General features: G+C 42.8%; 2 protein-coding genes and 1 long non-coding RNA gene across 4 annotated transcripts in view; 2 read left to right on the plus strand and 1 right to left on the minus strand.

The window, feature by feature from the left end:
• rps10 (ribosomal protein S10) overlaps positions 1–4,812 on the plus strand; it is a 55,298-nt gene extending 50,486 nt beyond the window's left edge. The window contains exon 7 of the mRNA XM_077603021.1: positions 4,796–4,812. The gene's annotated coding sequence lies outside the window, so the exon portion shown is untranslated. The remainder of the gene's footprint in view (positions 1–4,795) is intronic.
• The window catches only part of LOC144075702 (uncharacterized), a 50,317-nt gene extending 37,210 nt beyond the window's left edge, over positions 1–13,107 (minus strand). For both annotated transcript variants that reach the window (XR_013300607.1, XR_013300606.1), the window contains exon 1: positions 13,034–13,107. This is a non-coding gene — a long non-coding RNA (uncharacterized LOC144075702). The remainder of the gene's footprint in view (positions 1–13,033) is intronic.
• Positions 1–26,955, plus strand: part of grm4 (glutamate receptor, metabotropic 4) — a 120,980-nt gene that overhangs the window by 34,749 nt on the left and 59,276 nt on the right. The window contains exon 3 of the mRNA XM_077603015.1: positions 20,504–20,720. Within this exon, the coding sequence (XP_077459141.1) occupies positions 20,504–20,720 (217 nt within the window). The remainder of the gene's footprint in view (positions 1–20,503; positions 20,721–26,955) is intronic.

Below are 26,955 nucleotides of genomic sequence, written 5' to 3' on the forward strand. Positions count from 1 at the left end.
GGCTTCTGCGCCAACGTTTGCTTGATCTCGGTCGGTGGGTCGGTCGGTGGACCAAAAGGCTCTCGACGGCGGGCTCACATTCGTGTTTATTATCGTCAATAGTGAACTAAATAGAAGGGAATGAAATGAAAATGAAAAGACGGTAAAGCCATTTTAATAGCCCAAATCTTTTTTGAACTGATTCGGATACTGTGAAAATTCCTCCATCGGCCACGATTCCCAAGCCACTCGCAGTAAACGATCGCTGCCAACTCTCCTAGTCCAATTGAATTGGACCTCTCTTTCTGTCAATGGCAGACAACGAGGTACTACATAAAAAAAACGAATTGTAATACCCTTTATCAGCCACCATAATTCCCGAGGCACTCAGTGAACAATCACTGCCAACCCTCCTAGTCCAATTGAATTGGACCTCTATTTCTGTCAATGGCAAACAATGAGATACTACTTCAAAATCCACTTAACCCATTTTAAAGCCCTCATCTTTTTACGGATCCTTGATAACCCACGCCACTCGCAGTGAACAATTTCTGCCAGCTCATTCATTCATTCATTTTCTGAACCACTTTCTCCTCACTAGGCTCGTGGGGGGTGCTGGAGCCTATCCCAGCTGACTTCAATCGCAGGGAGACAAACAACCATTCACGCTCACACTCATACCTAGAGACAATTTAGCATACAATTAGCCTAGCATGCCTGTTTTGGGGATATGAGAGGAAACTGGAGTAGTACACGGAGAAAAGCCACGCAGCCCCGGGGAGAACATGCAAACTCCACAGAGGTGGAACCACCTGGATTAGAAACCAGGACCCCAGAGATGTAAGGCCGACGCACTAACCGCTCAGCCTCCGGGCCAATTTCTGCCAGTTCTCCGTGCCAAATTAGATTGGACATCCGTCGCCGTCGGCGGCATCCGGCGAATTAAAAGCCCCGAAAATCACCACGTCGGGGTGCGCGGGGCCGCAGCGTCAAATTTCAACGTGAAACAAAGACGAAAGAAAATAAGAGCGGGGGCGTAGCGCCGTTAGCGTTAGCGGCATTGGCGTATTTGGCCAAAGGGGAGCGAAAACAGCCAGCGGCCGCATCTGTTTAATTAGCAGGCGGGAAGTGTCGGTCGGGGAGGGAAGCTAGCGTTTCCCTTTCCTCACCAGAATATCGCAAGTTTGTGCAATCCAGGTCAAGAGAATCGAGTCGCGTCTGCCGCATTGCGTTCCCTGGCCTTTTCCACTTACTCGCTCGGTCGGTCGGTCGGTCGGTGCCCAGCAGCTCCGTCTTGAAACGCCTTCTTTTCGTGACTCATGGCACGCAAAAGGTCAGGCATTTCAACAACAAATTTAATGACTCTTAATGTCAGGACACGCTAACAATAAACATGCTCAGAGTTTGTTTGTACCCGAGAGCGTCAAAAGTGCGGCCCGTGGGCCGGAAGTGGCCCGCTAAAGGGGGGAAGGGGCGATCCGGCATGCAACGGGTTGTTTGGCTTGATTGTAGCTCATTCAAACACAATGAAATGCTTTGATTTTTTTTCAAAGTTAGCAAGTTGTGTGATCAAAAGCACTTTTCTCCATTTCAATCACATTCAATCGCAAAATGGAGACTTTTTGCACAGCGACGCGCTCCCAACATAACATAAACAAATTGAAATGAACTTGGATGACGATGCAGACACACTCAAAAATAAGTTGAATCTAACCTTACACTAAACTTCATTCTAATTTTGTTTGACATTTTGATACCATTCTTGGCTCTATTGGCCCCGCCTCCACCCTGACTTTCAGACTATGGAGGGTTGTTTGCTTTTGTCTTCCCTTCAAAATATTCCCAAAATGATGCACACAAATGTCATCACAATAGGACAGGGGTAGGGAACCTATGGCTCAGGAGCCACATGTGGCTCTTTTGATGGGTGAATATGGCTCTGAGCTAAAATATGGAAAGCAGTGGTGAGAGAGCCAAGTCCCGAACGCACCAATAGGAACGTCACGTCGGCACTGTGGCATTGATTTGTTTTTCATTAGAGTCTTCTGCATCTATTCTCTCATTGATACTCATTGATTAGCAATGTTAAATGACTAAAAATTGCACATTTCCATGTATTTTGACTTTTAAATTGTGAGTATGGCTCTCAAGGAATAACATTTGAAAATAGGAATTATTTATGGCTCTCTCTTTCAAAAAGGTTCCCGACCGACCCCTGCAATAGGATAACGCACGACCACTTGCCAACGAGAAGTAGTATATACTCCTCTCGTATTAGCAAACAAGCTCCGCCATTCGCATTGACTAATGAGAAGGAAAAAAATGCAATGCTCCGCCCAGAGCTCGTAGAGACATTACACGAGGGAGTTGCGACCAGAGAGACAGCGACCATGATGTTGTTATGAGCAGCATCTCGCGTCCGCTGTCTACTCGTATATCAAAATTTGTCTCGTATCTCAAGATAAATATTTGCCTGAAATTTGACTCGTATCTCAAATTGCTCGTATGTCGGGGCACTCATATGTCGAGGTATCACCGTAGTCCGGAAAATACATCGATTGAAAAAAACCTTGCCGTAAGTCCACATTGGCGACGACATCAATATGGCCCCCTCCACCCCCACCCAAACAGGCGTATCCCAGGTGGCGGTATCGATCATATTAGCGTTCCGGCGGCGACGCATGACAAACGTTCATCTCCTCGCCCTTGCATTATATTCCATATGGAAGAGCTATCGATAAGGAAAGGCGACCAGGAAAAAAAGCCAAGCGGATCGATGGCAACGCGGTGGCGGCGGCGAGCACTCCTTGCGGGAGTCGTATTATTAGATTCCATACAATCTGATAACCCTTTTGCTTTTGATTGATCTTTTCCATTTCAAACACGATCGATGCTCGTGCCCTGCAGCCCGAGAGTCATTTTTATTTGGCTTTTTTGGGGGGCGCGTGCACATTATAATAAAGAAGGCCCACTCAACGGCCGGCCGGCCGGCCAGCTTTCTTCTATCAAAGACGAGATGTCATTTCTCAGATGGGATTGAACCCCCCCCCAAAAAAGCCTTTTTACGCGATGTGGTTGTTGCGCCGTGGCTTTCTGCACATCGCCAGTCTAATGAGATGAAAAGTAAAAGGTTCCCAAAATGGCCATTTCAAAGCAAAATGGCCACTTCCTGTGACTTTTCAACAGGGACGGAATGATCAATGATTTTTTGGGTGATTTTGAGGATGAGTGCGGATCCAAAATGTCGGAACCGGATGAAAACAGGGATTTTTTTCCTATTTGGACTGAGCAAGGGTTAGTAGTACATCGGTGGGTTCCATAAATCGGAAAAATACTTTTATTTTGAAAGCACAAACTAAGGTTGCAAAAACAATGCCATGCAAATATCTTGTTTACGTGAAAAACAAAGTCAAAAAACAAAATGGCCACTTCCTGTGACTTTTCAGCAGGGAAATTCCAATCACCCATTTTGTGCAATTTTGATTCTGGATCCAAAACCTCAATTTTTTTTGTTCAATTTGGACAGAATTATCCTGATATTAAATGTAAAATGGTTATTTGTACACTGGTCATTTCGAAAAATGTAAAAATCATTTTATTTTGAAAGCACAATCTGGCATGACCAATAAATAACATGCAAATGTGTTGTTTACGTGAAAAACAAAGTCTATTTAATGTGATGAATTGAGAAATCGAAAATTATTGCAGTATTTCACGCGCGCGCACACATTTATGACAATATCCCTAAACCTGATTTTTTAAATCTGTAAAGTGCACATTTGAATAATATCATATATACATTTAGAACTCCCTACCACTTTTAGCCATTGGCAGCACTAGACGTCCAATGAAAGAAGGTCCATTTGCTGCCACCCTTCCACTTTAAATGCATTGGACATCTACTCAAGTGATAAACTCGCAAGAGGATTAAAGAAAAATGGCAAAATTGGATTAAACCGCATAATGTGAACAATTGCCACTGGCGGTGGGAGATTGACGCCCCGTAGCTCCCATTGAATCCATCGTGCAACAATTCATTACAAGGCCAGTATTTGCTCAGTCATTATTGACATTATTATTTTTGGGGGACAAGCCATCTTCTCTGCAATTACCGGCCACCCTGCCGACCCTCCGTGGCCCACCAGGGCCTCGCTAATGAGTTTATGAAAAAAAGCACAAGCCGCTGCCGGTGCCAATTTTTAGAAACAAAATTAAACGCCAAGTCGGTTTGGTTTGTTGTGGTCCGGAAGCCTTTTTTTTTTTTTTTGCCACGGCTGACGGCCATTTTGGTGCCACGGTGACAAAAGACACGAGCGAGGTCATCGGACGAGACGGAAAAGGCCGGGAAGGAGCGGCGAGTTATGTATTTCATTTTGTATTTCATTCATCGATCTCGCAAGCGCCTTGAAAACGGATTTTCTCAACCTCACGTCGGAACAATTTGGCCCGTCTGACAAAAAAAAAGACACTAAAAGCTTCAGTGTCGCTGTTTCAAGTGTATTGTAAGAGAACAATTGAATTAAATGTAATGCCTTTATTGTCATGAAACAAGTACAATAAGATTTAGAGCTTCACCATGGAGTGCGGGCATATATATGTCATCATAAAAATGATTTATATGCAATAAAAACGATGTGAGGTAAAAAAAGAAAAGGGGCTAAAGTGGTTAGCGGCACGTGATGAAGGTCGCTTTGGTGTTTTAGTGCAAGTATTAGGTCTTTTCAAGACAAATTTACAGTACTTTCACTTTAAAAAAATATAATACCAAATGTATAATAATATAATATATTTATTATTTATAAATAATATATTTAATAATACAAAATGAAAAAATATATATATGTCCCATTTTTGGGACGGCAATTTTTTATTTGATCGGGAACTAAGAAGAAATGTTAATGTAAAGCTGGGCGATAAAACGATAATGATAATTACTGTGACATTTTTTGTCAATGATAATATATGAAAAACTTTCGATAAAAATATTGATAATTGTAAACTGTAATTACACGAGCCCACCACCAAGGAGAGTGGGGGCGCTGTTGCAAGATGAACGCTAGTTCCAGACCAACGCTCAGGAGAAGAAGAGGATGACGAGGAAATGTGTTTTTAGCATTTTAGCAAGAGAGGCTAACACGGAGCATGAACGCAAAAGGACAATAACGGCCAAAATGAGCGATTATCAGATGTGTTTCATTGATTATTTGATTAATTTTATATTGCACAGCATTATCGAAAAGCCACACTTTCCATCCAAGTCTATTCTCTTTTTCTTTTATTTTTATTAACTATTTGACTTTTTTTTAACGTAAACTTCCAATCGGAAATTCAGCTGCCGTCGCCGGCGTAAACTGTCACTCAACTATATGCTGTCTGAGTTATTTTTCAATATTTTGGGTATTATACCAAACCTTAATCCCCAAAACATAGCCACGATTTAATCCCGATCTTGACTTGAACTATCCTTGCATATTTCCAGGGAGAATCAATCCGCAATCAGAGCACAAAATAACCTTTCCGGCTTCCACTAATGAAGTCATCCAATTAGCAAAGGGTTGCCGTTTTAGTCATCCGGCAGGCGGGCTATTGGCATTTAATCGGGGTTGCGTTCAGGCTCAATAAAATCCTCTTTAGTAAGAAAAAATACAGTCGCACCACGCTAAAAAAAGTCACCTTTTCCTGCCAAAAACTTTCAAAAATAGGCTACATTTCCAGCCACATACGAGCATTTTTTCTCTCTCGGCTACACTCCATCACCGCGCAGGCTAACTTGAACATCAGTACGCAGTAGACCCCAGCAAAAGCCGCCTGGACTCCTCCGCCATATTTTACCACTCGGAATATTATCCCCGACTTTCCGCCGCTCGTCAAACGTAATTATCCACGGGGCCTTGCAACGTGCTTCCTTTCTTCCACTGGTTTTCTCCGAGTGGACCGACTCACCCATCTCGTCGGACCCCGCCGGTGTTGTAAAGCTGCCCATCGCAGCCTTTTAATCATCAACCCACCGCGGAGAAGCGACCCCCCACACCCCCGCAATCGCCAGGTGGTTCGATCACACGCCACGGAATTGGGGAGCGTTTAAGGACGGCTCGGACGGCCGTCACTAAAGCGTCAATCGTGGCTCACCGCCGCCGTTCTGACAAGATGGAGGCCCTCATTTTCCATGCTGATCCCATTCATTTTTTCCCATCCAATTTTTCATTCGAGTACGCGTCGACCCTCGACAGCGGCGCGTCCGCTTTTAACCTGAAATACGAGTGACGAAAAATAGAGCAAAAAGGCGCTTTACATATTTTAAAGCAAAAGCCGACGGCTGGCAAGTCACTTGGAGAGGGAATTACGTTTTACGTCGCTTCATAAATATGTTAATGAGGTGACTTGTGACACCAAGCTGGAGTGGGCAATCTCATTAGCAACATCCCATCCGCCGCTCCTCCCTTCTAAGCAAGAGCCGGCCGGATTTGGCCAGATAAGCCGCTCCATTTCCGACCATTTTTGGGCGGCGTGGCGTGGCGGGGCGGGGGAGGGGCCCAGCATCAACCGGCTTGCCGATAAAAGGCGTTCCACTCACCGGAAATGTCGATGAGTTGCGCCTTATCTACCTGAAACATTCCTCTGGCGACTTCTTGGCGCTCTTTTGAACGCCGCCTTTTTATTGTTTTGTTTTTTGCACAGAAAGACATCGGTCGTTAGTGCATTAGTGAACAAAAATGCTGGTGTTTAGCAGTCATTTCCGTGAAATGGTGCTATGAAAATACAACAGGAAGCGACTTACTATATGGATTTTGACACATTCATTAAATGATAAAATCTCGTCAACAGTACCGTATTTTTCGGACTACAAATCGCAACGGAGTGTCGTCGCATTTTAGGGAGGGCCATTTTTAAAAAAAAATTTAAACAGAACCGGGAGGCTGCTCATAACATCATCATGCGTATGTATATATATATATATATATATATATATATATATATATATATATATATATGTATATGTATATGTATATGTATATGTATATGTATATATACACGTATATATATGTATATATATATGTATATATGTGTATATATGTATATATATATATATGTATATATGTGTATATATATATATATGTATGTATATATGTACATATATGTATATATGTGTATATATGTGTATATATGTATATATATGTATATATATATATGTGTATATATATGTGTATATATATATGTGTATGTATATATGTATATATATATGTATATGTATATATGTATATATATATATGTGCGTTATCCTATTGTGAGGACATTTGTGCGCATCATTTTGGGAATATTTAGAAGGGAATACAAAAGCAAACATTTAGGTTGCATTTGAAAGTCAGGGTGGAGGCGGGGCCAATAGAGCCAAGAAAGGTATCAACATTGAAAACAAAATTAGAATGAAATGTAGTGCAAGGTTAGATTCAACCTATTTTGGAGTGTGTCTGCATCGCCATCCAAGTTCATTTCAATTTGTTTATGTGATGTTATGAGCGCGTTGCCGTGCAAAAAGTCTCCCCGGCTGCTTTTTCCAATCCAATATCGTGTAGCCTGGGATTTGACACTTTGCGACGACGACGACGACAAGTGAGACGCTTTACGGAGGCTCATTTCATTTCTGGAGGCGAGAGAGAGAGGGGATGCGTACGCGGGGTGAAAGAGATCCCGCCGCTGAGCGCCACTCCAAATCAGGATTCCAAACAATTGGCAACATTTAGACGACAAATCCAAAGTGGGGGTGCCGCGCTCAAAAGGCTTTGATTGAAAGCCCTCGTCAAGACGCCTTTGGGTAATCAAAAGACTCGCCTGGAGAGGGGTCGAGTCCGCGGAGGCCGCCGTCAATCCGACGTTCTCGTTTGCGCCATTGTCCTCCCCATAAAAAAAAGGCCGCCACCGCCGCCGGCGGCAAAGTGGACGGGTTTGTTTTGGGAAAGTAGCCCGTAATGAAGCGGGCGCCTGCCTGCCTGCCTGTTGCTTTCAACCACCGCCGAGCGGCGGTAAAAAAAAATCCAAAGCACCTGCTGGCGTCTCTGAAAAAGATTGTGGCGGGAGATGTGTCTAAGAATAGCGCCACTCGCGACTCCGCCGGCTTCCGACGTCGCGAACGCGACATCCTGCCCGGCGCGGGAGAACAAAAACAAGCTATTAGGAAAAGCGTGAGAGTTTTAGAGTGGCCCTGACTTGAGTTTTTTATCCGTTTGATTGTCGGCGACACGGCGCCGACAATCACCTTGTAGTCACCTTTCCTTCCAGCAATTTGTCAAGCGAGCGTAACCCCAAAGAGGTTACGGCGGCGAGATGCGATTGCGCCGCCGGCTGACACTTTATCAATGACACCCGGGCTTGGGAGTGGATAACGCCGAGCGCCGGTCGTCATGGAAACCTCGGCGTCCGGTTCGTCTCATCCGTCAACTCCCGTTATCGGCTGGGACTGGTCTTTTGGCGATACGCCGTTTGGGCTGCCGATGCTAATTCCGATGAGTGTTGCAGCATATTAGCTTCGGTCCCGATAGGGCGCCAAAATGGAGGAGTGTTAAGAAATAGTGCCACGTTGCCGCGCGATATCTACTTTTTCAGATCTACCCAATTTTCTCGCATATTAGCCGTCTTCACGTATAAGCCCTACCCTTAAAATTGCCTTAACATCGTTGAATTTGACCATTTCTCGCGTATTATTCATTTATTTGTGATGTATTATTTTTATTTTATTTATTTATTTATTTTTTAAATTTATTTTTAAAGGAAATTACCATATTTTTTGCATATTAGCCACCTATGCGTATAAGCCGTACCCTTAAAATTGCCTTAAATACATCGAATTTGACAATTTGTCGCATATCATTCATTTATTTGTAATTTATTATTTTATTATATTTTATTTTTATAAACTTTTGAAATTTATTTTTAAAGGAAATTACCGTAATTTCTTGCATATTAGCCGGCTCTATGTATAAGCCCTACCCTTAAAATTGCCTTAACATTGTTGAATTTGACAATTTCTCACGTATTATTTATTTATAATTTGTTATTTTAATTGTATTTTATTCTTATTAATTTTCTAAATGTATTTTTAAAGGAAATTACCGTATTTTCTTGCACATTAGCCGCTTTAAAATCGTCAAATTTGACCATTTCTGGCGTATAAGCCACCCCCCCGTTTCACAATTTGCACCTTCATATTCATGGTTTTAATAGGGAGTACAAATGTTATTTTGAAGGGGAAATATTAAGAAAAATCATCGCGCGTGGTATTTCTGAGATACTCTATAAATCGATTGGTGGATTGCACAATCCGAAAGGGTGATGCCTGCACGTAGACAAGTTCCAAAAGGAAGTCATGTGAGCAGTACAACCAGGAAGTGTGTCCATAGCCCTCTAGTTTGTCATCCCTAGGTCAAATCCTGTTCATTCGCATCCACCAGTAAAAACGGAGCGCCGTCAATGACCAGCAAGGGCTCTAAAATGGATCCCTGTGGCACTCCTTCAACTCATTATCGGCCATTTTGTTGATTTCAAGGGCCGTTATTGATATCCATTAGGCGGAAATGAAGCTATTATTTGACTCGGCGCCAATCAGAGTCCGTTTTCACTAACAAGTTTCTTAAACGAGTGGGCGTTGGCGTGTTCATCACGAAATTGACGTTCAGCCAAACCAATGAAGCTGACATCTTGTCGTCTTGGAGCGGACAGCTCATCGATTGCCACGGCACCCCCGACAGTATTCCGCGAGTTCAACCGGTCCGGCGGGGGAGCTTTCAGTGGCGATCAAAAATTAAAATGGATTTCCATTTTTTTTTTTCATTTTAACACAGGTCACTATATCACCCGCATTAACCCCAGAGTGTCGTCGACGCGCTACGTTTTTAAGCACGGAAAAAAAACATGAATTATAGACGTCTTGATTCATTAAACCCCAACGGGAACGCCACACGCTCCGGGAAAGAGGATTGGCCGGGGTTTATGGGATGCCTCTGGGAATTTGGACGGACGGAACCGCCGTCAAATCGCAAAGATAATCCACTTTTTACTTTGACAGCCGGCCGCTGGATTTCATAAAAATCGATGTCATCTCGTTCTAAATTACGCCGCCAAGTATATTTGGTTTTTTTATATCCCGAGCGGCCCCCTTTCCCAATTTTATGAGCACCCGATTTTATCAGGTGAAAGGACGCGAGCTCCGTTCGTCTTCCCGTCTGCTCCCGATCGCTATCCAAGCAAAAAGGCCGACTTTAAAGTGGAGTCGCGGAAGGACGGCGTTCTCGGCGCCGTTATTTATTATTATTATTATTATTATTTTTCCTGGGTGGTCAGCAGCGACTGAATATTGTTAATAAATGCAGAGCAGCTGCCGGCGGCACCTTGCATGCTAATGCTACTCGCGCCGAGAATATTCATTAACGACACGGCAAAAGCGGTGGAGACTTACGAGGAGAAGACGCCATTAATGGAATCCCGGCTTTTATTCTCCGGAGAGATGGACGTATTTTAACAAAACGACTTACACGTCACGTCGACAAACAAATGGGCCGCCTAAACGAGCTTCTGCAAATTGGAATGGTCGCCCCCCCGGAGTGCGTCAATGTCAAAAATAGCCCGTTCGTTAAAGAGCCGTGATTTTAATTGACTGTCGTGAGCAATAATTTTTGCTCACGTTCCGGATTATGGCGGATTTTTCGTGTATGACGTTGCAGAAGAAGGTTTTTTTTGTTTTGATTTCGGTTGGTTATCGTTTAATTTCTGTTGCTTGGATCTAAAAATAGTTTTGATATCTTCTAATTGGTCAATGAATCATCTCCTAACCCTTAACCAATCGTAAAGCAACAGGTTTCCGTGGGATCGCCACAACTAAACACCACGAAAAAAACAGCTAAAAGTTTGTCTCTGGCTTTCTCACGTGAACTTTGTTTGAACTCCACGTCGTCAGTCAAGGCGACTATTCCACTTCAATACGTCGTTTTTTTAAAACCCGCAAATGTTATAAATACACCCACAAGTATGAGAAATGAACCACGGGTCATTGCGGCGCAGCCGCTTATTCAAGTGGAAGCGGCGGCCGATAATGGCTTATTGACCAACGGGGGAAGCGAGACTGATGTTGCTAGGCGGATATTTACGACGGCTTATTATTCAATGCTCATAACACGCTATTTATTTTGGGGGAAAAAAGGCCAAGTCATATGTTGTCTTTAATGTAGAAGCACTGCAATATTTTTTGGTTTTGTTTTGTTTTGACCGCATCATTTTCAACTCATTGGTTAGCCTTGACTGCAGTAGAAGTCTAATCCATTTAAACTGGGAGGATGGCAGCAAATGAATGTTCACGTTAACATACGTTTATTTAACGACGACAGGAAGAAGAATAAAGTATCCCCAAATGAAAAGGAAGCCACCTAAAAGCAATAATACCTCATAACTAACAGGAAATGACCCAGAATGACTAAATAATGAACAGGAAGTGAGCAAAAATGAACAGAAAGGGATCTGAGAATCTCACAAAATGAGCAGGACATCACCATGACACTAAATAAATACCACAAAATTAGCAGGAAGTGGCCCAAAATCAACAAAAAGTTGACAAGAAGTCAAAGGTAACCCCAAATAAACTGAATCTGCCAACCAAAAAGCCTCAAATCAGCAGGCCATTGCCCAAAATGAAGTCAAAAACACCTTATAACCAACAGGAAATGACCCAGAAACACTAAATAATTAACAGGAAACATCAAAAGTAACCATAAATGTCACAAAATGAGCAGGACATTGTCATGAAAAAGTTCTAGTTACCTAACAATACAATTAATATAACAGGAAGTGACCCAGAATCAACAGAAAGTGGACAGGAAGTGACTTGAAATCAGAAGTGACCCAAAATAAACTTGAATTTTCTCCAAAATGAGGAACACATCCACCAAAACCAGCAAGTGACCTAGAAAAAGCCTCAAACCAGCAGCTCACTGCATAGGCCAAAATCAACAGTCAAAAATAGCCTCAAATCGACAGGAAGTGACCCGTCAACACAATAAGAGATAAGACGAGGTGAAACGCAATCAAAAGCGACCAAAAAAATGAACAGAAAGGGACCTGGAAATTCCCCAACATCGACAGAATGACCACTGCAAATGCTCCAAAATTAAAAACAGATATTAATATTGCATAAATATTCAATTATAAAAGAACAGGAAGTGCTTCCCTATTCTTTTCATTTTGTAATATGTCCCATAGAGCATCTGCTCCTGATTTTGCGCAGTCGGGAAGCAGGCGTTATGGTAGAAAATTGAGTTATGAATATTCCCCAAACCAGACAGGAAGCCGCCGTCGGGGCACCTGACTGGGTTAGCGGCGGGCGCCGTTATCAGTCAGGTGACCGGAAACCCGTTATTATCCAATTACAGCAGCCGTGCCAAGCACGCCACGCTCGCTGCTAATTTTCACCTCTCCAAATTATTCATTGCATTTTTTCCAATCCTTCTTTCAACCAGAATAAAAATTCACAGTAATAAAATATTAGTAATATTATCCGTACAAAGTCAGCAGGCTAATTGGCTAAGCCATTTTCCACAGTTCGCCTAATTATTCATCACAAACAAGCCACCTTTGCATGAAGTTCACTTTAGAAAAAAATCCTTCATAAGGGAAAATTAATAATGCAACATTGATATGCCATAATTTAATACATTCATACCAAATACATTTTGTGCAATTTATAAAGCATGGCAGCTTCACCCCAATCACGTCATTTCTGACTTTAATATAAATGCATCAAGTAGTGCTGCAACCTAAAACGGTCCAGTGTAAACCAAAGCAACATACTAACAGATATTTTGGCCCAAATTGAAAGATTATGTTGTTTACCTACTAAAACTTGTGACTATTGTTGCTTTAAAAATAAAGACTGCGCCTTATTAAGTTAGCATAATGTCATGAATAGCATGTTTTAGTTAGTATTATGATTGATATTGGATCAAATTGTGTTGGGTGTGTGCATTATACAGTACGCGTTGCTATTTTAGATTGTCTTGAACGGACTACTCACGGTTGGCGGGTCGTTCCACTGTTGAGGGGCGAAACAGACATCTTCAAGTCGATTGGCCGTGCGACCGTTGAATCTGAAATGACATCAATGTAGCCGGTTAGCTCAAATTGGTCGCCAACTGTTAGCCAAAACACAAACGATTCCAGTTAAGATGACATCTTTAGCATTATCGCTAGCTAGCCCACAACGCTGGCCAAAACTCAGACGAGTCCAGTTAAGACGACATCCTTTAGCATTATCGCTAACTCACAACTATCAATGAACCAAAGCTAGCAAAAACAAGAGTATTTTTTCTCGTCTTTTATTTCTCTTTGCTCACGAGTCCTATTTTCGCCGCGGGTGGGCCAGAAACAACATTTGAGCGGCTTTGGGGAAAGCGTTACCCGCTTTTTTTGGACAGCAAACACACACAGGAGATGTTAGCGCAGCGGCAGGGTCAATTCAAGTTGAGAAAATGGACTTCAGCGCTCTCCTGCAGCCTCGTCTCCGGGTAATTGCGTTAGCGCGGGCAGGAACTACATTCTCAATTATACGTCCTCCCATCCGTCCATTTGCCGCGCCTATTATCCGAGCGGCGCGGCGGCGCAATGCGGGTAGCCGGCGTAGCAGACAATCCAAGAAACAGACTAAATGGCCGCGTTGGCTAACTTTGTCTTTTTCAACAACCTCGACTTGTCGGCTTTTCAAACGGGTTGTCCATCCGGGCAGAAAAAAAACATCAATGGCAACCCGCGTGGATCTTAAATAAACCACAACAAAAATACGGGTGCCTAAAATGAAATGTAACAATCAACCTTGTATGTACTTTAACCTTTGACATTCGCTCACTTTTCAATGTTGCGCTTTGTCCCTGCCAGTCAAATCGGATTGGACGTCGAGCACCGTCGTCAACGGCGATAGTGTGTACACTTGGTTTGTGAACGGAGGTCAAAGGTCAGTTTAGAGTCTGGTATTTCTCCAGGGACGGGATTGAGTGGTTTTCCCGCATTATCTACAAGGACGCAGACAGGATTTTCATTTGTATGCGTCCTTTTAAAAACAAAAATAGCAGCTTAACGACAAACTTTGACAAAGTGCGTTCTGTGAAAAACAAACAAACAACAACCTTGCTGCTTCCTGTCTTGTCAGTCTTTTTTCCCCACAAAAATAAATAATAATAATCCACCGTGTATTGAACCCTCAAACAATTCTTATTTTCAAATATTCTTCTTTGAAAGACATACTCAAAATTTAAAATACATAAAAATGTGGGGGGTGCTTGAGCCCATCCCAGGTAGAGCCCTGATTGGGTGGGCAGCCAATCGCAGGGCAGGAGGAGACAAAGGACAACCAATTATAGCTAGGCGCAATTTAGCATACAATAAGCCTACTGTGCATGTTTTTTTTTTGAATGTGGGAGGAAACCGGAGTACCCCGGAAAAAAACCCCACGTAGGCCCGGGAAGAACATGCAAACTTCACACAGGAGGACCGACCTGGGATCAAACCCTCGACCTCAGAAATGAGAGGCAGACGCCCAAATTTTGCATACAATTAGTCTACCATGCATGTGTTGTTTTGGGTTGTGGGAAACCGGGAGTACCTGGAGAAAACCCACGCAGGCCCGCCCGGGGAGAACATGCAAACTCCACACAGGTGGAATGACCTGTATTTGAACCCAGAACCCCAAAACTGCGAGTCCGAAGTGCTCACCACTCATCCACCGGGCTGCCTATTTACATGTATTCTCATTAACACGTATTGACCTTTGATGAAATAAATCAAAGTCAAAGAGCCACGTACGGCTCTCGAGCCATAGCATGGGTAATTGCGCCTATATTTCAAGTGGCCTTGATTTATTCATGACGGACGCTAATGTTGTTGTGGACGGCAGCTAGAGACATGAGAAGGATGATAAGTGTTTACATTGGACTCAAAGGCGGCGTCTCTCCGGTTACCAGACGTCCTTCTAATTGGTCGGATCGGACGGATGAAAGTCGGACTCTGTCGGAGGAAGCCGAGCGGCAAATAACGCGCGCGGCGGCGCCGGTAGCGGCGGCTTCTTCAATGGAAAAGCAATCCCCGCGTAATGATAGCACAAATCAGATGGTCGCCGATTTCGCCGCAAACAACGGGCTCTTTACGGCGCCGTTCCGATCGAGGCGTCGTCGTCGTATCGAGTGCCTCGGCGTGCGCCGCTGAAAATTAATTTATGATCTTCTCCTTCACGCGGGGGTACGTAAAGAGGCCTCATTTGTCTCTTTGTGCGCTTTTGTCATCCGTCACGTCGGCGGCGAGGACGTCGGTGGATGCTTGGCGGCGAGCTCGTTTGTCGCAAAAGCGTCCGCGTGACGTTTCCGCTACGTTTGGAAAAACTACGAGGTGTTTTCAACCCGTTGACGAGCACTGATGAGGGTAAACGAGGTCTGGTGGAAAATTTAAGGGTTGTTTCTGCCTTTTTGTAACCCGGTGGAGGAGTGATTAGCGTGTCGGGCTCGCAGTTCTGAGGTCTAGAGTTCCATCCCAGATCCCTGTGTGGAGTTTGGATGTTCTCCGGGGCTTGTGTGGCTTTTCTATGGGTAGCCCAGCTTCCTCCCACATGCCAAAAACATGCATGCTAAGCTAATTGAAGACTGTATGGCCCCTAGCTATGTTTTTGGTTGTCTTTTGTTGGTGGGCCACGGGTTCGGGGTGTCTGTAGTTAGCTGGGTTAGGCTCCGGCACCCTCTGCGAACCTTGTGAGGATAAGGGGTTTAGAACATGAATTTTGCACATCTTTCTAATCCATTTCAGAGTCCATTTATGTTGATTTTGGATCACTTCTTTTTGACTTTAGGGCAATTCTGGGTCACTTCCTATTGGTTAAGGGTCACTTCCTGTTTGTGTTGGAGTCAATTCTTGTTGCTTTCACGCCAGCTCTTCTTTCATTTTGGAGATTTTAGGATCAGTTCCTGTTCTTTTCGGGACACGTCCTGATGTTTTTTGGGTCATTATTTTGGGTGCTATCGGATTGGACGTCATCATTTGATGCTCTCTGGCTAAATAAAGTCTCCACGTAAGCCAATTTCATCAAGTCTGCTTAAAGTCTATTGCTCCATGTCCCACAAAAAGAACAAAAAATTGTCTGGAGATTTAATCGGCCAACTTTGGGCCACTCCATAACATTTCCATATCTCACATTTGACCTTTAATATTTTGACAGCGGACTGAATTGGGAGGAGGAGAAAAAGCCAATAAGACTTAAGTCCCACGTAGGTTTTCTTCTTCTTCGGCTTTTAATCATTTCCATATGCCAAAACGGACAGATTTCGGCAAATAGTGGCCAGAACTTCCTTGGTTGAACTTCCAGAGGACTAAAGTTTTGATCCTAAATTAACAATATTTTGTAAGATTCATGCACTTAATAGGCTGAGGCAATTTAGCATACAATTAGCCTAAGTACCCGGAGAAAACCCACACAAGCCTAAGGAGAATCTGCAGTGAGGACCAACCTGGAATCAAACCCTCGAGCCCAGAAATGCGAGGCCGACCCCCAAATTTAGCACACAATTAGCCTAGCATTCATGTTTTTGGGACGTGGGAGGAAACAAGAGTACCTGGAGAAAACCCACGCATGCCCAGGGAGAACATTCAAACTCCACACAGTCCACTTGTCATGAGGGTCGCGGGGGTGATGGAGCCCAAGCCAGCCAACATATTATATCATGATCATAGCATAGAAAATAATTTAAAAAAATTGTATATTATGACCCCCAAACCATTTTTTTTAATGTGAGGTACATCATTTTCTGATCCGCTTATCCTCACGGGGGTGCTGGAGCCTATCCCAGCTGACTACGGGCTCCATGAATGGCTGGCCAGCCTATCACAGGGCACAATTCTTATCACATATTAGATATTGTCAAGTTGTTGTGTACTTCCTTCCATTTTTTGCCCCAACTTGAAAAAGGGCCCCGATCTTCTCACAGCATCAACAACTCAAATCTTTTTCCATTTTACAATTTTATTCAAGTTTGTGGTGGTAGGAAAGGATTAGGTTGAAAAGCTTAAAAAAGGGGGAAACAAAGGAAGCATGTGACATCGTTCAAGTTAAAGGAAAGCACAAAGAAAGCAACTTATGCTTGTGAGAAACAAACTAAGCATCAATCAACTGGGGTGAGCTAAGTGGTACTTATATTTGATCCTACCAGTTGCGTATGATTGGGAACTGATCCGGTATCTTTGGATCTTTGGTTCTTTGGTTCTTTGGTTCCTTGGTTCCTTGGTTCCTTGGTTCCTTGGTTCCTTGGTTCCTTGGTTCCTTGGTTGTCTGTCTTGTCTTGTGCTTTCAAGGCTGGATTACTGAACATACATCCTGGTTCATGAACTATGACCTCAGGCAGGAAGTGAGGAGAGTTTGGTCTGATTGGGTTTTTTCTGCCCCCTGTTGGTCTGGAGGGGGGAGGGCAAAGTAGAAAATGATATCAGATCAGATCAAATGATTTAAATATATGAGATGACATCAGAACATACATATTTTAGAATGATAGTGTTCACAACAGCAACAACAACAACAAGATGGAGGTCCAATGTCTAATGGCAAGCAGTGTGTTAAATATGAATGTGTCAAATTTGCCATTCCCGGCCGGCTGCACAAAAAGCGTCAGGCAAAGCATAAAACACACACACACCTTCCTGCTTTTGTTGCTACGCTACTGCCAAAGTCGAGTCGTTGATGATTCGCCAGGGGATTCCTCTCCAAATGCCGATGTCAGTAATCAGCTTGAACCCCCCCCGTTTAAAAAAGCCCTCCCCCCCCAAAGACACTTTTTTCATCAAAAGCAAACACACATCTCCTGCCAACGCCAGGTACACTAACGAACCGACGGGACCGAGTTTTGCGGACTTAACTTTCCGGATGAAAGACAACTTTGGAGATGGATCCAAACCAGGAACCAAAGAGCTTTTTTTGGAGCCGGCGGCGTCACGACGCTCCAAAAAAAATCAGAATACCCGATTAAAAATAAACGGGCTCTGATGACGACGCGGAGTGAACAAAAACGTTTCTGAACTGTGCAGTTTAGCAACATATTACTCCACATTCATTCATTTTCACGACCGCTTTATCCTCGGGTTCGATCCCAGTTGGGTCTTCGCTTTGTGAAGTTTGCATGTTGTCCCCGAGTTGTGCGTGAGTTTTTCCGGGTACTCCAGTTTCCTCCCACATCCACAAAAATGCATGCCAGGCTAATTGTATGCTAAATTTGGGCGCCGGCCTCTCATTTCTGGGGTCGAGGGTTCGATCCCAAGGGGGTCCTCACTTGCTGGAGTTTGTATGTTCTCCCTGGGCTTGCATAGGTTTTCTCCGGGTACTCCAGTTTCCTCCCACGTCCCCAAAATATGCAAGCCAGTCTAACTGTATGCTAAATTTGGGCGCCGGCCTCGTATTTCTGGGGTCGAGGGTTCGATCCCGAGGGGGTCCTCACTTACTGGAGTTTGCATGTTCTCCCTAGGCTTGCATGGGTTTTCTCCGGGTACTCCAGTTTCCTCCCACATCCACAAAAATTCATGCCAGTCTAATTGTATGCTAAATTTGGGCGCCGGCCTCTCATTTCTGGGGTCGAGGGTTTGATTCCAGGTGGGTCTTCACTTGCTGGAGTTTGCATGTTCTCCCTGGGCTTGCGTGGGTTTTCACCGGGTACTCCAGGCTCCAGCACCCCCCCCCATGAGGATAGGCAGTTCAAAAAAATGAATGAAAGATGGATAAACTGTGGGTAAAGATTACGACTGAACATTATTCTTGTTTTAGCACACTGTACTGCCACGCTGCTCCTTAAAATACAAACGGAGATGTCGGAAAAGACGACACCCGCATTTTCTCAGTAGCGAAGACAATTTAACGCTTTGGAGTGATTTAAGCAAGCTGTCTTCTTTGACATCGTCAATGAACGTCAACTGTCTCCCGTTTGAAAATCCAAACTGGGTCACGCCATTTCACGACAGACATTGGAAAAACAAGCCATTTTTTTCCCGCCGCCTCGTCGCCGCACCCCCGACCAAGAATACAGACGCCATTTAATGAGCGACATGTCGAAATATTAAACAAGGCGCAATTTTGTGCTTTCCTATCAGCAAGCCATGCATCACCTTGACAGGTTCTGAGCGTGCCTGTTACATGGGGAAAAAAAGGGTTATTTTGGGCCTCCGACGCCACTCGCCGAGCCACTAACATTCTGTAGCTGACAAGAAATAATTGCCAGGTGCACTTGTCATCTTGGATCAAAACTCCCAACTGCCGCATTGCCAACATCAACGACGACAGGAAAAGACACCCGCTAATCATTTCAATAAGACACTATTTCAAAATGATCAACGACACATTTTCCGCCTTTGAGTTTTTTTTTTAATCGACACAATGTCCGAGTGAGACTGAGTTTTAGGGGTCTCTGAGAAATAACCAATCCGAAAGACAATCGGGCAAACTGAAATGCATCAAAGACACAGGACCCAGACCCAGGTTCCTCACACATCCCCAAAACATGCATGCTAAGCTAATTGAAGACTCTGTATTGCCCCTAGCTATGTTTTTGGTTGTCTTTTGTTGGCTGGCCACAGGTTCGGGGGGTCTGTAGTTAGCTGGGTTAGGCTCCGGCACCCTCTGCGAACCTTGAGGATAAGGGGTTTAGAACATGAATTTTGCAGATCTTTCTAATCCATTTCAGAGTCCATTTATGTTGATTTTGGATCACTTCTTTTTGACTTTAGGGCAATTGTGGGTCACTTCCTATTGATTACGGGTTACTTCCTGTTTGTGTTGGAGTCAATTCTTGTCGAGTTTTTTTTTTAATCAACACAATGTCCGAGTGAGACTGAGTTTTAGGGGTCTCTGAGAAATAACCAATCCGAAAGACAATCGGGCGAACTGGAATGCATCAAAGACACAGGACCCAGACCCAGGTTCCTCACACATCCCCAAAACATGCATGCTAAGCTAATTGAAGACTCTGTATTGCCCCTAAATGCATCAAAGACACCAAAGAGCGATCAAAGACTCATCAAAGACCTAAACTATGCATTTTTGCCCATTTTTGCCAATTGATGATTAGAAGTCTTCAATAATGTGATGACGCGAAAACCAAAAGTGAATGGTGACGTTGAGCCTTTAGCATGCTAACCGCTGGTTTTATATTCTGTTGTTGCCGTGTGACCGTTCGTATTTTTTCCGAGTTTACAGGTACGGAAACGAAGGCTAGGCGCGATTGACCCTTCCGATTGTCACGTCGCACCCGGATTCACCCGCTTTTTCGGATGAAAGCCCAGATCATTTGTTTTCTAGTGGGAGATGACGGGATTGGACACGGCTCGACGGGTTCCTCTCGATGAAAAATGACCAAACTTTCGTGGTTTTTGAAGCGCTGGACAGTGTGAAGAGTCTTCACGGCGTTCGTCTTGCGGTCTTGACATTTCCCATTTCCAAACGCAACGGCGTCAACGTAAGCCTTTGTGTTTTCAGATCCCGCAGGTGAGCTACGCCTCGACGGCTCCGGAACTGAGCGACAACACCCGCTACGACTTCTTCTCCCGGGTGGTGCCGCCGGACACGTACCAGGCGCAGGCCATGGTGGACATCGTCAAGGCCATGCGTTGGAACTACGTCTCCACCGTGGCCTCGGAGGGGAACTACGGCGAGAGCGGAGTGGAGGCGTTCATCCAGAAGACTCGGGAGGACGGTGAGTGACTGACTGATTGTGGGAGGGCAGGCGGGGGAGGCGGGGGAGGCGAGGATGGCGAGCCTGGCGGCGCCGGCCGCCGCCGATTTTCCTCTTCATCAATTCACCCGGGTGGACATATTGTACTGTGCTGCAGAAAATTGCCCAGACACCAATCAATTAGTTCCAGGACAAGGAAAACCTTGGGAAATCACTCTCACGGAAGGGCCCCCCCCGAGACCTCTCGCTGTTTTTGCCTCCTTAGGTGCCATCCACGTTGACAGACGTCCAATCGCGTGATGGGAATTTGAATGAGTTAGCGGCGAGGACGGGATTTTTCGGACTATAGGTCGCACCCGAGTATAAGTCGCAACAGCCGAAGCAAGATAACAAAGTAGATGTAAAGTCGCATTTTAGCGTGGGCAATTTTTTATATGTTCAGAAACCATACAAAAAATTTAAAATAGGGAACAACAGTGGCAAAAGCAACTGTGAATGTCACATTTAGCGTTTTTCTTAAATAAATCTAGCCTCAAAGAAAACAGGCTTTTGGTGGAAATAGAGAAAAAAAAAAAACTAAAAATAAATCTCAGGCACAGCCAATGTTCCCTCTAAGCTGCACGCGCGCGTGCGCAATAGCGCACTACTCTCATCTTCTCTGCACACAGCAAATCATATGGAGCGCACAAAATAAAATCCCCATTTTTTTATTTTTTATTTTCATTTTAGCTGTGAGGCCGACGCGCAAACCACTCATCCGCCAGGCCGCCCATTCATAGATATGAATCATTACATTCTATTATGACTAAATCATTTATGTGTAGTAGACATACACCTGCTTATGGCAGGTGTGATACTGGTGTGTGTGCCCATAGCGAGCAATGATGATGTTGCTCACACCGGTACTCAGTGTAATCAGGGAGGTTGTCTTTGTGCCCAGACAAACCAAAAATTAGAGGGAACATTGGGCACAGCCAATCTATCAAAAGAAGGGTGACTTACAGTCCAGAAAATACGGTAGACATCCAATTGATTGGAACCGAGAGGGCTCACGGTTCAAATGTATTGGACATCTATTGTTGTCAATGGCAGCCAGGGAATAAAAAAAGAGAGCTAACTCAACTTGTCATATATATATATATATATATATATATATATATATATATATATATATATATATATATATAGAGAGAGAGAGAGAGAGAGAGAGAAACAACAAAGAGAGCAGTGTGCTAGTGGTAATTATATATATAATATAAATACTTTAAATACTGTGTATATATACAGTATTTAAAGTATTTATATTATATATACACAATAAAAATACTGTATATATATCTATCTATCTATATATATATATGTGTGTGTATATATATATAATATAAATACTTTAAATACTGTGTATATATATACAGTATTTAAAGTATTTATATTATATATATACACAATATAAATACTGTATATATATCTAAATATATCTATATCTATCTCTCTCTCGCTCTATATATATATATATATATATAAAACTTTACCATTGATAAAGTTTTGACTCATTCTGTAACAAAGACGCATTTTTCACCAAAAGTGACGCATGTAAATTCCCCATTTTTTGACAATATTTGCCGATATTACAGTCTAGCATGACTTGAATCGATCTTTTATACATCGGGAAAACAGTAAAAAATACAAACTGACTTTGAACTCATTTCAGGCAAAGTATTACAAAAAAATGAACTTTCAAGTACTTGAAGTACTTTTTTTCCCCGACAAGGACGCCATGACTCAAAAGGTACAAATAAGAGTTCACGGCTGACGAGCGGTCTTGAAAAAAAAAAGTGACAAAGGCGCTAAATTGTGTCGCTCTGAAATTCGCTAAATTTTGAATGGTGGCATCCGACTTCCTACGTTTTATGAAGTGACATTTTTCACTTTTTAAGATCACCAAGAGAAAAAATGTACTCAAATTTGTCTGCATTCCATGGCTTTAAAACGCCGGAATTCAAACCTCCGCCTTCAAAACAGCGAGTCGGATTATTACCACTAGCACACTGCTCTCTTTGTTGTTTGTCTTTTCTTTTTTTATTGTATTTTTTTTTTACTTGGCAAAGCAGGTTGCGTCGAGGAATGAGCCACGCTCGGAATCCACTTGTGTATTGATTAGCGCTGTCTTGTTGAAAAACACATCCTCCTGTAAAAGTGCACTTTTTATTTTTTATTTTGCGCCTGCGGTGGTGAAATATCGAAAGAAAAACTGCCTTGAAGACAAGCAAGATTGTTGGGAGGGAAAAAGTAACAGCGTTACCACTTTTTTAGTCATGTCATACAGGAACTGGAAACGAACCACTTGGTTCATTTACACTTGAAATTCAATTCAATCTAATAGGGAACTTATTTAAATGGTTTAAAGTTTGTTTTAAAGAGCCAAATAACTGGAGGACTTATTTTGGACATTTATTGAGGTCTTTTCAAAGGCACACAATGCAATTGCTAACACATTTCAGCTTTATGAACTCAAAAGAAAAAACTGTTTTGCAGTTTTTGCCTGTGACATTTGCGCATTCTTTATAAAAGAAACAATATTAGTATCGTAGGAGGATCGTTTGACTTTGCATTGTAAAATTTTGTTGTCTTTCGTGAGTTGAACTCCAAAATTTCAAAAGGAGATAGCACGCTTGCTAATTTGCCAAAATAAAATCTAATCGAGAAAAAAACTAAAAGAAACTAAACTAAACAGTGTCTCAATGATGTTTTGTTTTTCATTCATATGTTTATCGGGAACACAAATCGGCTAAGAGTTTCAAAATAAAGTCAATGTAGAAAAAACAAACTAAACGGAGCTACTATATGCTATAACACTAAACAAATGACCAAAAGAAACTCATTAGAGATATGGACACAAAACTACAGTAATCCCTCGAATATCGATTACAGTATTTAAATGAGTTACATTTTTAAATATAGACATTATATTTAGATATTAATACATTCTTTTTTGACAGGCTTATAGCTGTAATAATTAATAAATACAGTAATCCCTCGATTATCGTGTCTTCACGTATCGCAAATTCACCACTTTGTGATTTTTTTCGCTATTAATTATTATTTTTTCCGAAGTTCATAAAATGGTAAAATCTACGCTGAAACTCATAAACTCATTAATTAATTTATCTATTTATTTATCAATTTATTTATCAATTTATTTATCAATTTATTTATCAACTTAATTATCAACTTATTTATCTATTAATTTATCTATTTATTTATCTATGTATTTATCTATTTATTAACTTATTTATGACTTAATTATTTATGTCTAGGGTGTCTTGTGTCTGTGTCTGTATTCTCACCCTCTTGCTACTATGACAATGAAATTTCCCGATTACGGGATGAATAAAGTTATCTAAACTAATCTAATAAACCACTCTTGCTACTAGGACTCAGCACTGACAAAAAAAGTTATAATAGGGGTGACTCTACTTGGTGATTTTTCAATGATCGCGACCATGTTTGGTCTACATTAACTGCGATATTTGAGGGATTACTGCAATCTGAGGACCAAATCACTCAACTTGGAAGTAACTTCCCCAAAACCCGCCGAGGTTCGTCACTCAAGTAAACAAAGTAGCCCAACGCCGAGGATCACGTGTACGTATGTTTGCCGAGCTATCACCTGCTCAATTATGTGAACGTTTCACCGCTTCCTACTCATCTCCATGCTCGCCATTTTACCCAAACGAGCTCAAAAGATGAAAAATGAATCGAGGCGTGTCATCGGGCGTTCAATTCCAGTCAATATTTCCTCCCGGTGACTGTTCACTCGTCCAAAAAGTGGCGACGTTAAGACGGCGGAACAAATTCCAGCGGATATTTCACTTTGCGCCAGCGTATTTTAATTCCACGGGTACCGCTCCAGTCATTTTGTTTCATTGTTTAAGGCTTAATATTTACAGAAAGCCGTCCGCTGAATCATCCGAGTCAGCGGCTTCGGGAAAGCAACGCCGCTCGTCCGCGTTGACCTGCTTTGAATTCATGCTCTGCCTCGCCTCCCTCCCGTTAGAGAAGGAGCCATAAAAGAGAGGAGAACAAAGTGACTCGGGTGTCCAATACGAGAAGGAGTGGAAAGACGGCTTTGATTTGCGCTTGGCCATCGACGGCGCCCGGCAAAAACGGCGGCGGCCGGGCGTGCTCTCGTTCTTCGTGGCGTCGGTGATCTGACCCAGATGGCGTCAAGCAAAACCAAATGAGAAAATGTCACGTGAACGCGGGCCGGCTGTCCGAACCCAAACGGTAAACCAGGTCGAGTCCTAAGGGTGCGGACCGTGTCAGCGCCTTTGGATTTTAGGACGCCCCCGCGGCGTAAATTCCGCTCCGCCAGCGTACGTACGTGTAATTGCCCCAAAGAAGAACGCTTGGTCCTCCGACATGTCCGTTACCGTGGCAACCGATCTTAGAACGGCGCGATAGCGTTGGACTGTAAAACTCAACTTTACAGAATGTAACAGAATGGAATGTAACTCATTCATTTTCCCAACCGCTTTTGCTCACAAGGGCCGCGGGGGTGCTGGAGCTTATCACGGCTAACCTGAATCTGGCTAGCGCAAGGAGGAGACAAAGGATAAGCAGTCACACACATACCTAGGGAGAATTTATGGTACAATTAGCCTAGCGTGCATGGGTTTGGGATGTGGGAGGAAACCGGTAGTGTCCGGAGAAAACCCACGCAATTCCGGAGAGAACATGCAAACTCCAGAACCCAGCGGGGATTGAACCCTTGTAAGCAGAGAGGTCTTTGATTAGCCTTTGACGCGTCTTTGATGTGTCTTTGATGCATTTCAGGATGGCTTGTTTCCCAGAAACTCCTAAAATGCAATTACATTTGGACATTGTGTCAAAGAAAGGGGGAAAAAGTGTCGCTGATATTTTCAAATATTCTCGTTTTGAACTTTAAAAATGATGACCAGGTGTCTTTGATGACTACAGTATTTTAAGTATTTATATTGTGTGTATATATACATATATATATATATATATATATATATATATATATATATATACACACACATATATATAAATACATACATACATATATATATATATATATATATATATATATATAATATAAATACTTTAAATACTGTGAATGTATATATATACAATATAAATACTGTATATATACACAGTATTTAAAGTATTTATATATATAATATTTGGATATTAATACATTACAGTCTTTATATATGCTTATAGCTGTAATATTTAATAAATATACACTTCAGCCAGAATCTTACACTTGGTACTTCAATTTGATTGGATTAAATTAATCTTTGTTTTGGAAGCGGTCAGTATTCCAATCATCAAACCTTATTTGGAGAATTTAGCGCCGGCCCCCTTTTTACGTCGGAAAAGCAGGCAGGCCTGCTCCGGCGGTGGTAACGCGACGTCAAAGCCCCAAGCTCCGCCCCCGGTCGGCTCAGTCTCCCCAATCGGCGTCATTAATCAAGTTGATGAAAGGCGGTGTCAATAAGAGCCCTAACAAGATTTAGCCCAGCAAAGGAAGGAAGCCACGTGAGAAAGGCCGCTCGCTAATGGAGTCGCTCGCCGCCATGGCCGCCGCCGCCACCGCCGCCACCGCCGCCACCGCCGTTTGATGGGGAGGATTACGAGCGAGCGCTGCCTGCCTGCCTGCGCACTTTGCTTGAGGAAGTGGACGTATGCAAAGAATGCCAAATGAGCAACGGGGCTCAAAAGGCTTAAACGGCTTCACACAAAACAATATTTGAGATTCCACTGCTGTGGAACGGCTCTTTTGTCTTGATTTTTTTTCCCACCGCGCCAAAAACGAACAGACTACTTTCTCAACAACACAAATTTATAATGAAATAAACACCTCTAATTCAAAATACAAATCAGCCTTGAGTCCTATATTTTGCTCTGCGCTACAAATTTTAGTTCCTGTCAACACGACGACTATTTTTGATACATATTAAGAAAAAAAAAAGCCTAATAAAGAAAGGGCTGGTGTGCAACATTTTGTGGTTACTTATTATTTTTGACATACTTTTTAAGAAGGAAATAAAAATGACAGATAATAATAAAGACAAAATGATTGGATTAAAGAGTCTCCTTCACAAAGCCCTGACACTAACCCAATAGAACATCCAAATCTGCGTTCAGCCTAACAAATACAGTTCTGATCTTAGCCTTTCCCCTCAAAATAGATTGGACGTCTATTACCGTCATAGCAGCCAATAAGTGT

The sequence above is a fragment of the Stigmatopora argus genome, chromosome 6, assembly GCF_051989625.1.
Source record: "Stigmatopora argus isolate UIUO_Sarg chromosome 6, RoL_Sarg_1.0, whole genome shotgun sequence".
In the NCBI taxonomy this organism is placed as follows: Eukaryota; Metazoa; Chordata; class Actinopteri; order Syngnathiformes; family Syngnathidae; genus Stigmatopora; species Stigmatopora argus.